At 45.2% G+C, this 17,355-nt stretch overlaps 2 protein-coding genes across 15 annotated transcripts in view; one reads left to right on the top strand and one right to left on the bottom strand.

Annotated features, from left to right (window-relative positions):
- Positions 1-16,267, top strand: part of LOC132711969 (uncharacterized) — a 44,894-nt gene extending 28,627 nt beyond the window's left edge. For 8 of the 14 annotated variants that reach the window (XM_087874760.1, XM_087874763.1, XM_087874764.1 and 5 more), the window contains 7 exons: positions 1,028-1,078; positions 1,457-1,564; positions 4,216-4,314; positions 7,467-7,553; positions 11,109-11,260; positions 13,547-13,662; positions 15,880-16,267. In XM_087874760.1, coding sequence (XP_087730886.1) covers positions 1,028-1,078; positions 1,457-1,564; positions 4,216-4,314; positions 7,467-7,553; positions 11,109-11,260; positions 13,547-13,662; positions 15,880-16,039 — 773 coding nt within the window. In that variant the 3' untranslated portion in view covers positions 16,040-16,267. The remainder of the gene's footprint in view (positions 1-1,027; positions 1,079-1,456; positions 1,565-4,215; positions 4,315-7,466; positions 7,554-11,108; positions 11,261-13,546; positions 13,663-15,879) is intronic. The other 6 variants (XM_087874769.1, XM_087874771.1, XM_087874772.1 and 3 more) reach the window with 1 other exon arrangement.
- Positions 1-17,355, bottom strand: part of LOC132709238 (uncharacterized) — a 124,618-nt gene that overhangs the window by 59,284 nt on the left and 47,979 nt on the right. The window lies entirely within an intron of this gene.

Raw genomic sequence — 17,355 nt, forward strand, 5'->3', positions numbered from 1 at the left:
GGTTTAGTTCTTTGTATTCTATATATGGTGTCATCATGTCTTCTTCCGTTGCTACGCCCTTCCCTTTTGTTGCCACGCCATTAATCAGCAGTTTTAATTGTTCCGATTAATTCCTTCTTTCCAACTGTCCATAAGTAGTCCAGAGACAGATTAAATGCATCTAAAATCAGGCCTCCTTAGTGGGCACAGCTCCGAAAGCACAAGACGCAACACACCTGGTGATATATTGCTGTCATAGGAGGAAGGATGGTTCCCGAAAATAGAAAGGCTTGGTGAGGTGCAGGGAATGGTGGTGTTGTTTAAACTAGAGCTTAACTATGCTGTCCCCCTTTCTCCGCTTCCTTTTTGTTGCGGGATTAACGTTTCTTGCCCTGCTTCTGCTTTTTCCATCCGTGGTTTATCCCCCCAAAATAGCGTGATGGGCATGCATTGACATGCAGATTTGATCAAGGCCAGAATAACGTCTGGCAGCCCAGGCAGCTCTAGCATGACAGCCAGGTGAAAAGAGTCCAAAGGAGGGTTAGATCCTCACTTGAAGGTAAAGCACCACCTTCCTTTCCATGCCCAGGCAGAACCGGCACTTTCTGTCACTGTCCAGGTAGGCCTTGACTTACAACCACAATAGAGCCCAATTTTTTTGTTGATAAGCAAGAATTTTGCCCCATTTTACAAGCTTTCTTGCCACAGCTGTTAAGCGAATCCCCACAGAGGTTAAGTTAGTGACACAATTGTTAAATGGGTCTGACTTTGCTCGTCAGAAGGTCACACGACCCCGAGACATAGCAACGGTCACAAATACGAGCATCTGAATTTTGATCACGTCCCCATTTGGATGCTGCAATGGTCATAAGTGTGAAAAATGGTCATAACTGACCTTTTCCAATGTGTTGTAATTTTGAACAGTCACTAAAGGAGCTGTGGTAAGTCGTGGAATACTGTATTTAATTAGGAACAAATGCCTCGCTCGTCTTGGGGCGAGACACAGCTGGGGAAGTTGGATGTAAAAACCCACTGTGTTATTTTCTAGGTCACAAATCAAAACATCCACCACCACCACCGCCGCCGCCGCCACCACCCAGTAAGTGAATTTTGGAACCAACCCTTTCTTATCTGAAACACTACTAATATTGATTTAACTGTTAAAAAGCTTGTAACTAGAGGTCTTTGCACCTCTGAGCGTCTTTCTAGGCCTGGTGCAGATTCACCCTCCCTACAGCCTTCCATCACTAGGATGGTTGTGGGGATGCGTGCCAAGCAGTGGGAGAGAGGCCCCTCCGAGAGAGGAGGGAAGGGAGGCTCTGGACCCTCTCCAGGCAGAGGAGGAATGGAGACCCCCCCCCCCGCTAAGCCTGGGATGCTGTCAGAGGAAGCCCAGGGGGATGCATCCCAAACAGTGAAGTCCTTGGCGGTAAAACTGAATATAATCTTTTTCCGTGTTTGTTTTCCCCAAAACCAGGTCTTAAAACCGTGGTAATACGATTCCTCATAGGACACGACTGCGCCACAATATGTCTTATACTTATCTTCTTCCTTGTTGTCATCACTTTGTGGATGGCCATTCTGGGTAAGTTTCTAATTATATCCAGCGGGTTCCACACAGGAGCATTTTCTACTCAGAACAAAAACAAGGAAAGTTGGCAATTTAGAAAGAATGGCTATGGTGTCTTTATGGCACGTCACTATTTGCGCCTTGCGCGCAACATAAAATACCAGCAAAAGGAAATCTCAGCCAAAATCGGTACCAGTGATGTTCCCACCATCTCTCTGGAATTCCCAGGTACAAAGAACTGAAAATGTAGCACAGGTGCCTCTGTCCCCTTCTTAATCACAGCGATTGAGGGCTAGATCTGGCAAGGGCAAAAGCAGACAGGCTGAAACTTGTCTGGTCTGTTAAACGGGTGTCAGCCACTTCTCATGTGCCAAAGGGTTAGGCTCTGAGCCCATTTCCCCATCTAAGCGGCAGAAATAGGCACCAGAATGACTATTGCTCTGGGCTGCCAGTGGAAGCATGGCGATCGAAACACATGTCTGTGGCGAGCAGAGATGATGATGATGGCAAAGAGTGAACAAGTAGGAGAGGATGGGAGATTACCCTCATGGAGGGAAAAGCATTGTTCCCAAGTCCTCCAAGAGCTGATTCAAAATATTAGATGAAACATCATTCGTTCAGGAGCTGGAAAAATGTACCCTGTGCTTCCTTTTTCCTGGATGGACATGGAGATGGATGGAAACTAATCAAGGAGAGAAGAATCCTAGAACCAAGGAGAAATTTCCCAACAGGGTTGACATTTTACTTTTAATTAATGAGCTGTTCAATTTTAATGTAGGGGTCAAAGGTAATGTCACAGCAAGGCAAGAGTTAACAAGAGGGGTCAAAGAGGCCATCTATCTTAAAATTGAACAGCCCTCTCTCAACAGAGGGATACAACACCACCCATCTCCAGTTTACAACACAGTCCTTTCAGCAGTTCCAAGAAGGTTCCACACACATTTGACTATTCTGGTGATCCTGAGGACACAGATAAGTCTCCAAGTGGCCTCAATGACTCTCAGAGAGAGTGCAAACAGCCAGATGAGTGCAAGGCCTTCCATTTTCCACCATTCAGTGAGAACTGAAGAAGCGTCCTGAATGAGAAAAACAAAGTCCAGTTGCCTCTTGAAAAAGCACCTTTGGGACAACCATGATATTGACTATACATTGAAAAAGAAGTAATGCAACTGTTGGAAGAAATGTCCGTTCCAAATGGGGAGAAAGACACTGGAAACATGGAGGCGCTTGGAAGGATGGTTTAATGGTGAATAGGACCACATGGATTTGAAGTCCTGGGTAGCTGACCACATGGAGTGGAGAGTGAGTATTATTTTATACTCTCTCTTGGGTTTTGACCTTGAGCTTCCTGTTCCTGTGGCAAGGTCATGTATCCTATTGGTTGCAGACTTCCATGTAGAGTCATGTTTGTCTGAATTGAATTTGGTTGAACCTTTCTGGGTGATGTAAAGAAGGGGCCTGGTTGTGGCATTTCGTGCGCTAGATAATCCTATTATGTCCTGGAGGGCCATGTCTTAATCCCATCACCCTGGAGCTGAGGTCTTTTGTTTTGTAGATAGGCTGGCCCAGTCTTAATGTGCAACAAATGTCTGCTGGGGGCAGGGAGCTTCAGGGAGTGTTGTGACCTGCCAGCTGTCAGCAGAGCTGCCAGGAGACTCGGACGATGAGGAGGTTGGGGAGGAACCTGGGCCAGTGCTGGAGTCTGGGGAAGGCTCTGATGGATGCTCTGCATCGGATGCTGAGATAGAGCCAGGGCCATCCAACATTTCCCAGCTGCCGGAGAGGCAGCTGCCTTTGGAGGCTGAGATGAGTGAGGAGAAAGAACAGCTGGGGCCTGTTCCAGATGCATGTATGCACAGAGCTGTTAGGAGAGGAGAACAACGGAGGACAAGGAGCAACTCGGGAAGCAAAGCAACATGGATGCTGAATGGCCCCTCCCTGGCTGGGGAATAAATAGAAGGAAAGGGGAGTGGTTGTCGTAGGAGACAACCGTTCGTATTTCTGAAGATTTTGCTCATTGTGTTTTGTGCCACAAAGACTGCTTGCCAGAACTTCATTTGCAGCCTTCCGGCTGGGAGCTCACAGCCTTGCAATTATTTCAAGGAACTGATAAGGTCTGTTACTGCAGTTAACTCCTTGAAGGACTCTTTCCTGGACTTTTTGGTGGGTGAATGCCATTAATCCACAAGATTAAATAAATAAAGACGGCTTTTCGAGGCAAGGAGTCTGTTTCTTGCTTCTGCTAAGGCTGGGTCAGAACAGGGTTCAGGTTAGTCTTTGCTGCTTTGTCTGTAAAAACATGTTTCTCCTTTTCTCATCCAGGGAAGTATAATATTCTGCCTTTTTAATATTTCCTAAAATATTCCATTCTTCTAAGAGGGCTGGGTGCTCACTTTCTTCACAACTTTGGCGTAAAACATTACTTTAACAACAACAGTGTTCAGCATTAAAAAATGTTCTCCTCCCTCAACAATCATTTTCAGGATAACTGGAAAGAGATTGAAGAACCAAAAGCAATTTATTTGTTCCCAGTTCAAGGACACCTAAATGAGTCACTCAAACTCATAGGCTGCAATTTAAGATGAACTGATATTTACTTTGGGTGTGCATGTGTCGCAGTATTATCTCACAGCTAAAGTCCCTGTATTGATCAACTTCTCTTTCAGTGTGGCAAGAAAAGGTGAGATATGAGCCTCTTCGTAAGGCAATACAGAACATTAGGAAGTTCATGGTTGCACAGAATCCTGACCTTAAGGTATTTAATGGTAAGTAATGTTACAGTCTAAATGTACAAACCTATTCCTGAGGCTACCTGGCATCATTCCCTTCCTTCCTTTCATCTCTATCCCTCTGTCTCTCATCCTGTGAGAGCGGGATGGGGGAAATGCAGCCATCCTTGCTCTCCTTGACCTTCCAGTTGCCTTCGATACCCTTGACCATGGTATCCTTTTGTGTCGGCTACAAGGGGTGGGCCACCTCAGACAGAGCCAGGCTGCAGCTTGGGGGTTCTCCCGTACCCGCGACTCCTGCTGAAAGAGCAGGGGGCAGTCGGGGCTAGGAGAGCCTTTGCACAACTCCCTCTTGTGCACCAGTTGCAGCCTTTCCTGGACTGGGAGTCCCTGCGCTCAGTCACTCAAGCCCTGGTCAACACCTGTTTGGACTATTGCAATGTGCTCTACCTGCAGCTTCCCTTGAAGAGCATTTGGAAGCCACAGCTGATGCAGAGTGTAGCGCTGCGGGCAGTTCTTTGGGCCCCTGGAGTGGTCCTTGTTACCCCACTGCTTTGAGAGCTTCACTGGCTGCCACCTTCTTTCCTGGTGCAATTCACACTGCTGCTTATTACCTTGAAAGGCCTGCATGGCATGGCTCCATTTCACCCTGGTGAGACTGGCCCACCCCATTCGTGCCGGCACAGCGGGGGCATGCTGCGGATCCCGTCAGCCAAGGAATTTTGGCTGGTGGGCTCCAGAAGAATAGCCTTCTCTGCCATGGCTCCTGTCCTCTGAACACCCCACCCCCTGAGGTGAGATCGGCTCCCACGCCCCTGACTTTTCATTAGAGCCTTACCTACCCAACTGTAGGATAAATATCCAACAATTTCAATCCCCCTAGCTAGATTAGCAGCAGAATGGAAGGATTAAACATTCACCTGCTGCTGCAGATATTTTTATTTATTTATTTTTTATTTATTAGATTTCTATACCGCCCTACTCCCGAAGGACTCAGGGCGGTGCACAGCCAAACAATAAAAACACATACAATACAAAATTTAAAAAATAGAATAAAATCAAATTAAATAATTTTGGCCCCGACAAATTTAAAACCCCAAACTTTTAAAACCAATTTAAAATTGAATATATAAATACTAAAAGATATTTAAAATTTTAAAAATCTTTTATAAAAGAGGGGGAAAATTAGGCCTGGCCGGCCTGGTGAAATAGTAAGGTCTTTAAGGCGCGGCGGAAGGTGCGCAGATCCGGGATCCTCCGTATCTCTGGGGGGAGCTCGTTCCAGATAGTAGGTGCCCCCACAGAGAAGGCTCTCCCCCTGGGGGCCGCCAGTCGGCATTGTTTGGCTGACGGCACCCGGAGGAGCCCCTCTCTATGGGAGCGTACCGGCCGGTGGGAGGCTATTGGTGGTAGTAGGCGGTCCCGCAAGTACCCGGGTCCTAAGCCATGGAGCGCTTTAAAGGTGGTAACCAAGACCTTGAAGTGCACCCGGAAGACCACCGGGAGCCAGTGCAGCTCGCGCAGGAGAGGTGTTACATGGGAATGCCATGTCGCTCCCATTACCACCCGCGCGGCCGCACTCTGCGCCAGTTGGAGCCTCCGGGTGCTCCTCAAGGGGAGCCCCATGTACAGAGCGTTGCAATAGTCCAGGCGGGAGGTGACAAGGGCATATATTCCTCAGGTGCTCCTTCGGTTTCAGAAAACTAGCCACATGTATTCCCTAGAGTCAGGGAGAAGATGCCAGACTGAAGATCCAGAGAACCTTGAACCAACCTCGTAACAGAATAACAGAGTTGGAAGGGACCTTGGAGGTCCTCAAGTCCAACCCTCTGCTCAAGGAGGCGACCATGGACCATTCCTGAGAAAGAGTTGTCCAATCTCTTCTTGAAAACCTCAAAGGAAGAAAATGCACAAGGGAAGAAGAAAACGACACCATCCTTCCTGGATATCCTTATCAGCAGAGACTCTGATGGCAGACTGGAAACACAAGTCTACCGAAAAACCACCCACCCCAGCCAAATGCTCCACTACCAAAGTACCCGACCTCCCGCGAGAGAAGCTGCGGAAGAACACTGTTTAGATGGGCACAGACTCACTGCAGCAACCCTGAACCCTCTGGAAAAGGAAACAGGCTGTCTATACAACGTTTCCCAACAAAATGGATATCCACGCAACTTTACCCAAAGTGCCCGACCACTCAACCCACCACTGCACAACCAAGTACAGCACTGACATTTATCAAAAATATCTCAGAATCAACCAACAGGCTACAACAACCGCATGACATCACCTAGCACCCAAACCAACTGAAGCCCCCCAAAGCCTCCTAAGGAAACAAAAAAATCCAGCAGCCCCATAAGAGAAAACAGGAGCCATTGACAACATACGGTGTGTAAAGACTGCAACTGCCACTACATAGGACAAAACATGCACCACAGATGGACTCTGGTTTCCACTGGGATTCCTTCTTCCTCTCAGTCTTCAATCACCCAGATTGCTGTGCTTTACCATTGCCCTCTTCCCAGGGCTGAGAGTGAGGGACTGGCCCAGGCTCTGTGTCTAAGGCAGGATGAGAATTCATGGTCTCCTGAGCCCTTAACCCCAAACTGGCTTCCTTGCCTTGCTGTGATATTATTGACTCCTGCAGATGTTGACATTCTCACAGTGGAAACAGGAAGTTAACACACTGCTTTCCAGAGTGAGCTTCACAAAGACACCTACCTATGTCTCTCTAGTCCAGCGAGAAACCGCACAGCATCGGTGGCAAAGGCTGGGTTTTAGCTTTGTCAGAGAAAGTAAAGTAACCTATTTGGCCTTGGGATCCCTTTGGGAACAGAGAAGAGGAGCTTTTGAGGGGTCCTTGGTGCTCTCTGAGCTCGGTGGTTTTCTTGCACCCAAACTAAGTGACATCGTCAGTGCCAACATGTACGTGCTGCTGACGTTACCAGGTTTGGCTCACGAAATGTCTGCAAGAAAACCACCGAGCTCAGAGAGTCCCAAGGACCCCTCATTTCAACCCTGAGCTACAAATATTCTCCTTTAACCGAAGGCCTTTTCCTAGCTGTGTGATCCTACACATATCTTCAGATGCTTGTTTTGTGGTGGGGTGGTGCTGGAAGATGAGCTCTTTGGAAAGAGGCAGAAAGCTGTTCATATCTAAGTAAGCTTTCTTGCTGCATTTGTTTCAGATGTTGATATAATCCTGGAAGCTGAAAAGCTTGCAACTCAACTGTTGCCATGGTCTACAAAGCTCAATGAAATTGAAGCTGAGATTAGTATGTTTCTCACAGGTTTTGACAGATAAGTATAGTATGTGAAGGGAAGGAGAGCCCACCCTGAAACTGGAGTGTTGGTGCTGGGATGGCCTCTGGGGGGTGGGTGGGTTGAAGTCCCACCAACCTCGTGGTGGAGGTGTCTATGAGAGGGTTTCCTGCTTGAGCAGAGGGTTGGACTACAAGACCTCCAAGATCCCTTCCAACTCTCTTAGTCTGTATATATGTAAGGCGGGGAGCCTTCCAGTTGTGGCAGTGTGATCAAAATCCTGCCTCTTTGTGGAGACTTCAGCACCACCTGCACATGTAAAAGGGGAGGGGCTTTGGGTAGACAAAATCTGCAGGTAGTCCTTGCTTAGCAAGCCCAATTGGGACCGCCAAGCACAGCGGTCGCTCAGCAGAACAATCACATGACCAGGATGGACTTACCACCTCCCTTCCCCTGAAGTGAGATTGATGAAATGAAGCGTTGTGGCCATTCAGGAAACATTTCCTGACCACAACCTGGGACTTTACTTCTGCCTTTTCTATTCATCCTGCTTGTGGCAAACCCGTTGCAGCTCATGTGACTGAGGGATGCCGAGATGATTGTAAGGACAAGGTTTGGTTACATAGCCAGGTTTTATGCCAAAATGAGGCCGTCGGTAAGCAAGGACTAATTGCACATTTACCAGCTCAAAGAAGGTAGGGATTTTCTCTCTGGGATTTCCATAGGTCTATTCCAAATCGCCACCTTCATTTTCCACGATGGAAAAAACTCCAAAATTCATGGTTAGAGCAGGGGTCTCAAACTCAAAGCCCGTGGGCTGGATCCGGCCCACGGGGCTGTCCGGGTCTACCCAAGGCGAAGAGGAAAGATTGGGCCAGCGTGGCTTCGGCCCAATCTACCCAATGCACAGGGGAAACATGCCAGCAGTTTGGAGAGTGGCATCAAGATGGCCACGCCCACCCAGTCAGCCACACCCACCCAGTCGGCCATGCCCACCCGTCCCCCTGAGATCAACCACAGCCCTGATGCGGCCCTCAATGAAATTGAGTTTGACACCCCTGGTTTAGAGGATGTGACCCTTGTTCTTCTCTAACTTTAATGGTCAAACATTCTCCTCAGGATAATGCATTATTATGAAATATATTTAAAAGTAAGAGGTAAGGAAGAAAAATTTAGAATGCCCTGAACACATCCTCTATTAGATGTCTATTGATTGATGAACAGGCACAGGAAGAAGGCAGCAGAATAACTTCTCCAACTGATGAGTAGATATCCTCGTAGATAGAGATTGCCTTTCTTTCTTTATTCTGAAATTTATTTGCCACCCATCTTGCATACAAGGACTCTTATATAGAGATTGCCATCACACTGTTCCTCTTCAGGATAAGCAACAGCATGCAAAGCAGCAATTAAAGAAGTAAATAAAGGAAATTAACTATGCAATTTTTAAATAGAAAGAAAAAAAACATATAGCTCAATCTAGAGCAGTGGTTCTCAACCTTCCTAATGCCGCGACCCTTTAAGACAGTTCCTCATGTTGTGGTGACCCCCAACCAGGGGTGGGTTCTAAATTTTTTTACTACCGGTTCTGTGGGCGTGGCTTATTTTGTGGGCATGGCTTGGAGGTCATGTGACTGGGTGGGCGTGGCTAGCTGGTCATGTGACCGGGTGGCCATGGCTATGTGTATAGGGACTACTCAGAGGGCTGAAAAAGTCATTTCTGACAGGTCCTCGCACTTTTGACTGGTCCTCACACTTATGACCAGCCTCACATTTATGCCCGTGCAGCATTCTTAACAACCATGTCACTCATTTCACAACTGCTTCTCTTCACCATGGTGACAAGATAGGGCAAAAACGTAAAATGTGAGGACAGTCGTAAGTTCGAAGACTGGTCAAAAGTGCGAGGATCAGTCAGAAATAACTTTTTCAGCCCTCTGAGTAGTCCATATGCATAAAAAAATACAGCAATAGAGAGGGATGAAGGAAGGGAAGGGAAATTAGAGTAGGAGTGAGGGTAAGAGAGGGAGGAAGAGAGGAGGAGAAGGAGAAAGGAAGAGGAAGTAGGGAGGAGAAGAAGAGAGGGGGGAAGAGAAAGTAAGAAGGAAAGAAAAGAGAGAGGTGGTAGGTTTGAGGAGAAAGATTGCTGTACCATAAAAAAGATGAAAGGGAAGAAAGCCAACCCCAAACAAATATAAAGATATTAAGATAAAGAATGAATTGTTAAACTTTAAAGAATAAAAGAGAACAAATATGAATAAATAACAATAATTAGAAACACACATACAAACATACAATGTATTTTCTTTGAACAGAGTATTTGGCCGGTTCATAAATTTAAACAGTGTTTAGTCATTTCAATTAAATTTACAATTTCTATATTTCCTTTTTGCCATATTTATTCCTCATCTATTTTTTTTAAAAAAGCAATATTACCCTTCATCCTCATCTCTAATCTTAATCAAATTCAATTTTTCCCTTCTATTCTATTTTATACCCCTTCCCATTGTCATCTATTTTTATATCCATCCTCACATTGGTTAATTATGTAATATTACAGTTGTTTAATATAAATTCAACATTTTAATATAAATCAATTAGTTATATAACTACCTTCTTTGTATATTAATCAATATGAACATGAATATTCCAATTATTTCCATGCAATCCAATTTCTTACAAATCAATTAATTATATTTATCAATAATAATAAACCAAATAATTTCCCCCATATATTCCTCCAAACCACAACTTAACCATTTCTGCTTTCAACACAATATACAATTAATAGTATCTCAATTATTACAATTCCCTAGTTAAATAGAGCTTTTTTCTTTTGTGTTTTAAAATCTCCTCTTTTTCCCTAAATTTCCCGTTGTTTGCACCTACCTTTTTTGGTGAGGAAAAAGAAAAGAAATATGCCTGCCTAATTTTCCAAGTTGCAGCAACAGCAAAGCAGTTTCAGTTTCGTTTTTAAGCATAGATGGGGGGAAAAAAATCAGTACTCTTTGCAAGGAAGCAGCAGAGCCCTGAGCAAAACAGCTGAGAGCAAATCAGCTGGAGGTCGGGAGCCGATCTAAGCAAGGGCTAATTAGCCTATGCTGAAGCTCTGTGGGCCAATAAAATTACAAAAAAACACTGAACCCTTTGTTAAATTGCTGGCTCCCCCGCCCCTCGCCCACCACTATTTATTGGCAATAAATAGTGGTGCGGAGAGGCGGGGCAAGCCAGCAATTTAACAAATGGTTCGGCTGCACCACTGGCTATAGGGCGGCCCTTTGAAGCCCCGCGGCAAAAATTTAAACAGTTTTTTTTCCTCTAGCCATCGGAGGCAGCAATAGATTGGGAGTGGGCGGGGTAAACGAACGGCCGGCGATCCAACAGAGCAGAGAGTGAGGGTGAGTGAAGAGGGGGCGAGAGAGGGCTTTGGCGACCCCTGTGAAATGGCCGTTCGACCCCCCAAAGGGGTCGCGACCCCCAGGTTGAGAACCGCTGATCTAGAGTATACCCTGATTCTAACTAATTGTGCTTTTTTCCTTTCCATGTCATAATCCTGATTTGGCTCAAAGCTAACGTTCAATACAAATTGAATCATGACTGGATGGCATATAAAGGACACCTTTATTCATTAAATGACAGGTTAAGTGACTATTATGAGTTCAGACAGTATTGTGAAGATGAAAAAGCTGCACTTATTTCAGATATAAGTGAGGAAGAGGAGGTAAGTAAAATATGGTCCCAGGTTTGATAGTTGCTCCATGAAATTTACATGATTGCAACTGTGCTTACAATCTTACTCCAGCTTTCCTTTGCTCTACAGTGTCAACAGGTTACCAGATTTGAAATAATATTTCACTACTTGCTTTTTAGTTTGGATGAAAGACTGGGTCTTGCTGAGAAATAGAAGACTATTGGAGTTAGAAGGTCATGATCTGAGGTTTGGGTGGCATGGAACCTATGTTACAATAAAGCTAAGCTGAATGTCAGTTTTAAAAACCATTATGTTAGGCAAGATATTCTTACAGTATAGAATAAATTCAAATTTAGATTCCTCTATCTTTATGGCTTTCAGCACAAAAAAGCATTTTATAGACCAGAAAAGACATAAGTGGCTAGTATGTGATAAGTAAACAAAGTAAGTAAATAAATCTAGGGAAAATAGAATGATATTCATGTCAATGATGAACAGGGAGCCACTTTGTTTCACTGTTCGCCGAATCCTTGTCTCAGCACTCTGCTGGCCAAAAGTGTTGGCCCTACCTTCCAGTTCCAGCCTGCAGGGCTCACGAAGGTAAGTCCTGCACTCGGCCAAACGGTGAGGGCCAGCAGGTGGGCAGAGCAATGTGGGCAAGGCAGCCTTGTGGTCCTGGGCTAGTCGGATTAACGGCTTCGGCGGGTTGTATCTGGCCCATGGGTCATAGTTTGAGGACCCCTGATATAGAGTAAGAAATAATTTGGAATTATATGTGCTGCAAAAGAAATTGGCAGCTCCTTTCTATTTCTTTTCATTCTTTCTTTGTCCTTCCTTCCTTCCTTCCTTCCTTCCTTCCTTCCTTCCTTCCTTCCTTCCTTCCTTCCTTCTTCTCCCTCTCTATCTCTCTACACACACACACACACACACACACACACACAGAGAGACTGGGTACACAGGTAAATTTTTAACTCTCTTTTCATACTTCTGCACACTTAAAATGCTCACCTTAGCCTTTGGATAATGATCAAGCAGCAAACTAATATTTGTACTTACATTCTTGTAGAGAAAGGGATTAAGAGAGTAAGCAGGCAAAACAATGAACATGAACCAAATATGGAAAACCAAGGACATCAGCTGGCAAACAAATGTAGATTAGTCCGCTGTACTGTGTTCCCTGTAGCTATCTATGGTTGTGAACGTTTGACCTTAAATAAGCAAGACAGGAAGAAACCAACTCATTTGAGCTGGAGAAGGCTTGGACAGCAAAGGTGACTAACAAGCAAGTACTGGAAGAAATAACATCAGACGTTTCACTAAAAGCAAAATCACAAACTGCCTCTCATTTATTTTGGCCATGTCATGCATGGGAATTCACTAGAGAAAGCAATTCAGTTGGGAAGAGTTAGCACAAAAAGGAACCCAGGCTGCTAAAGAACTTTGTGGCTGGACACCATTGAAGCTGGCACCAGCCAGAGCATAAAACAAGCTAGGGGGGCAAGATCAGAAGTTGTGGAAAGACCTGGCCCACAAAATCATCAAGAATCAGATACAACTGAATGGATAACTTCATCATTACATCATCAGGAGGCATTGCTGAAGAACTGGGTCAATCTTAATTTTTATGGAGGTGAAACCATTGTAGAACTTCATCCAGACCCTCAAAGAGGTTCCACCTGACCAAAGCCTGCACTTTCAGCCTCATGTAGTCAACCAATCGGTCTCGTGCCACCTAGGTCCCCAGCTTCCAAGACGGCCAGGCTTAAAGAGGTCCAAAAGTTTCTTCTCACTTCTTCCCATGCTCCTCTCCATGACTTCTTCACCAGCAATCTGTATCAACAGTCATAGAGTACACATGCAAGCAAGAATTTGTTTCTGTAGGTGGAACCAACCTGAGATGGCCGAGAGACTGTTTGTCTTCCACTGTGGGTTGACCTGAGTTTGCATCAGATTGTGTTCATTGTGGAAGCACTGAATATGATTGCTGATTTTATGGGGACAAACTAAGGCCAGAGCGAGAGATGAAGGAAGATTTACGGGCTTAGGAGGAGATGAGACAAGGATTCGGCGAACAGTGAAACAAAGTGGCTCCCTGTTCATCTCTCACCATGGTTAGGCGCAAATGTGGACTGGCCCATAGATTAGGTTTGATCATGGCTTCCAGGGCCCTGCTAGTTCACCCAAACGCCTCCTTGGTTCCTCCTGGATGTCCCATTGTTTCAGGAATGCTTCTGGGGAGGCTCTGATTCTGAATGTCCTTCAGGTGAGAATCTCTCCATCATTCATTGTAAATGATGTCTGATTTTTTTCTTTCAGAAGTTCTTAGAAGAAGTAGCTCAAAGAAAGCAAGGTCCTTACTACATCGGATTAGTCCTTAGTTACTTAACAGATAAGTGGCAGTGGTACAATCTTGGAACTGAACCTCCAAAATCGTAAGTGTCTAATTCACATTTGTTTTTTTATAGTCTGAAATGTCTTTTGATCTGAAAGAGGTAGCAGAAGATGCAGTGTGTATGATCATAATTAAATTACTGTACCATGAGGACACAAGCATATAATACCGGTATTTGTATGATGTTGTCACCAGACATCTGTCAGTATTTGGTAATCATTACAGATTACAGCAGATGGATTGGCATATAGAATCTCTCTCTCTCTCTCTCTCTCTCACTGCATATGTATGTTTGTATGTGCGCACACGTGAGTATGTGTATGTGCAGGTGTATGTGTGTGCATTGCTATCTACCATGTTTTCCCGAAAGTAAGACCGGGTCTTATATTAATTTTTGCTCCAAAAGATGCATTAGGGCTTATTTTCTGGTTAGGTCTTTTTTGGGGGAGAATACAGTATTAAATGCACCATCCGGCTGACAATCTTAACTGGGTCTTATTTTGGGGGTAGGGCTTATATTACGAGCATCCTGAAAAATGATGCTAGGACTTATTTTCCAGTTGGGTCTAATTTTCGGGGAAACGGTACCATCTCTCCCTCCCTCCCTCCATCTCTTTCTCTTCTCTCAACCATCTGTCTGTCTGTCTGCCTGTCTAGCATTATCTTGGACTGGAGAAGTGTGGTCAGATGATAGTCCAGAGAGGGAAAATAGTTAATGTTTATAAGTCACCCAGAATCACCTCAAGATGACATCAGAGGCAGATAAATACAACAAACAAACAAATATAAATATTCATGGGAACCATGAGGAGGAGGGGATGAAAACAGCAACATCCAAGTACCACAAAGATCCTGAAGAGGCAGCTCAAGGGGATGAACAAGATCCATGCCATCAACACCAATCGTCAGATACCGTGCCAGTATAATGAGCTGGCCAAGGAAGGACATAAAAGTGGTGGTGTGGCCCTAAGTTTCCGTTCCCAAGTGTTTGTCCTCCATAAGTAGTGTGCACCCCATCCAGTAACACCCACAAGTCCAGAAGCAGCCAAGTGATGGAACGGTTCGCTAGGTAGCTTTGTCTCCCAGTCAGAAGACAGCCCTGGACCTGGTTGGCCATCTCAAATGAAGGAAGCCATCTTGCTTGGCTTCACCCTCCATATGTTTATCCCGTCAGGATCCTAACAGTCTCCAGGCATGAGGCTTCCACAGGGTGATCCCCTTGGCTTGGGATGGAGATGTTAAGTGTGCCAACCTTTAGCATTGTGTTGGACCTAGAGATGACACACCGAATGGGGTTCAACTCTTTATTCAACTCTGTTTGCACCCAATGGACAGAATCTTGCCAAGCTAAAGCTATAACCTTCTAACCTAAAAGGTAAAGGTTCCCCTCACACATATGTGCTGGTCGTTCCTGACTCCAGGGGGCGGTGCTCATCTCCGTTTCAAAGCCGAAGAGCCAGTGCTGTCCGAAGACATCTCGGTGGTCATGTGGCTGGCATGACTCAACGCCAAAGGCGCATGGAACGCTGTTACCTTCCCACCAAAGCTGGTCCCTATTTTTCCACTTGCATTTTCTACCTGCTTTTGAACTGCTAGGTTGGCAGAAGCTTCTAACCTTCTAACCTACTAGATTCTAAGATGTGGCTACCCTGAATCTCGTTCCCTCTTCTTCATCCAGGATTGCACAGCCTCTTATTACAGGCCTCTTCCTGGGAAAACACTGTAGAGCCAAATCTACCCCACCCCCCGGGTTCTGCAGGTGCATATTCCATTGGACATTGGGATGACACTGAGCCCTGAACTGATGGAGGACCTTCCCCAATGCTGTCTTGCAGGGAGATCATAATGAGGAAAAGACCAAACTCTCTGGTGCCCCACAAATGAGTACCCATCAGCCGGACCTCCCCTCCCCCTACCACCCCCAACTGAAACCACCAGCAAGGACGGCAATAGAAACACTCCTCAATTCCTGAAGCAACCAAGAAGGGGGCCACGGTCCATTTTTAAGAAACAGATGCCTAGAGATACGTCACCTTTTGCCATGGCCTGCTCGAAAGGATGGAGGGGGAGATGTGTCCCCAACTCCATCTCTATGTCTCTGCCAAATCAACCACAGACCAACACTTGGAGTTGTTAGAAACTCCCACTGAGGGGAGGGAAGAAGGTGAATGGACTGAACTTTTACTTCCTGCTCCAAAGTCTATAAATGATGCTCATTTTGTCTGGAGGACTGACGACTGTTGTTTCTTCTTTTCAGGTACTGGATGGAGGGAGAACCACGTGACCCTTATAATAATATGTGTGCAGCAATTCACAATGAATGTATAACCCCATTGATGTGTTGGGTCAATCTGGACTGTATGACGGTAGGAAGAGGCATTTGTAAGCAGAAACCTGAGGACAAATGGATAAACTAATTCTTTGCTGAATGTTGCACAAAATTGTATTTGATGAACTCAGTGAGAAAAAAAATGCCAATCGGTGAAGCTGCCTCTTAAAAACAGTTGCCCCAGTCAGCCACTGTGGGGGCATGAAAGAACTCCAGACTTTGACTTCCGCTTCCAAACACCTTTTCCATCCAGACTTTTCAGAGATGAAAGACACTGTCTTATTTAGCAAATAAAAAAGAATGAAAAAAAAAAAAACCCTGGTATTTTCTGTTTTCATTCTATTTAGTTCAGTGCTGGGTGAACTTTATTGCTTGTAAGCTGCCCAGAGTCGCTGAGAGTGATGGACGGCCATATAACTCTAAAATAAATAAACAAGTACAACTTGTTGTACAACATCCTGGAGTATTGAAAGCCCCCCTGAACTCCACCCACTCACCACCCCAGGATTTGCCAATGTAGAGATTTGGTTTTATTGATTTGTTTATTTATCCATCGCACCTGTACTCTGCTGCCTTCAAAAATGTCCTTGGCCTACCTAGAATACAATAGAAGGATTCACAACAACCATTGTTCTTCAATGCATGAAACCATGTGAGAGGCTCAACAAGAACAATAAAAGCATCACTACACACACAAAAAAAGAAAAGAAAAAGAAAAAGAAAAGAAAAAGCCACAAAACAGGCATCATAAAATCAGGCAAAGTCTCTCCTGAACACCTCTGTCTCCAACAATTTCAGAAATGTCCACCAAGAGCAGCACCTTCTTGCTTTAGTGCCCCAGACCTGCTGAACCTGACCACTTGGTAGGACTATCCTACCTTGTCTGATCTTTATAAGTCATCTTTATAAGTTATAACCCATCAGCAGCCAATATAGGCCCCTCCCCTCCCCTCCCCACAGCTTGAGAAGAGCCCGAGAAAGGCTGAGCCGCTCTTTGCCATCCTTTCATTCTCTGTCTCGCTTGGCTTTATTTCAGGAAGTATGCTTTTGGGTCGAGAAATCTGGCACACATTTATGGGAGAAGATTTCTAGACTGGCAGCAGTAAAACTGGCTTGAGCTTGGAAAGAAGAAACAGCTTTGGGAAAAGATAACCGAGGGGAAGGTGGGAGTGCTTCAAAAGGATATCACACACCAAACAACGCTTATTCAGCACCCTTCCAGTCAGAGCAGAGCAGATTTAAATTACAGGGCAGCAGATTCCAGCAGCAGGCTTGAAAGTGAGCAAAAGAAAACCTTCCAAAGAATACTAGGAGTCTTCCGGTGGAACCAGGAGCCCAGGAGCTGCTAAACTCCCCTTCATTGGATTCTTCCTGTAAACTCGGACAGCCCCAGCGGTGCAGAGC

This window comes from Pantherophis guttatus, chromosome 8 (genome assembly GCF_059756535.1).
Source record: "Pantherophis guttatus breed Tessera chromosome 8, ASM5975653v1, whole genome shotgun sequence".
Classification (NCBI taxonomy): domain Eukaryota; kingdom Metazoa; phylum Chordata; class Lepidosauria; order Squamata; family Colubridae; genus Pantherophis; species Pantherophis guttatus.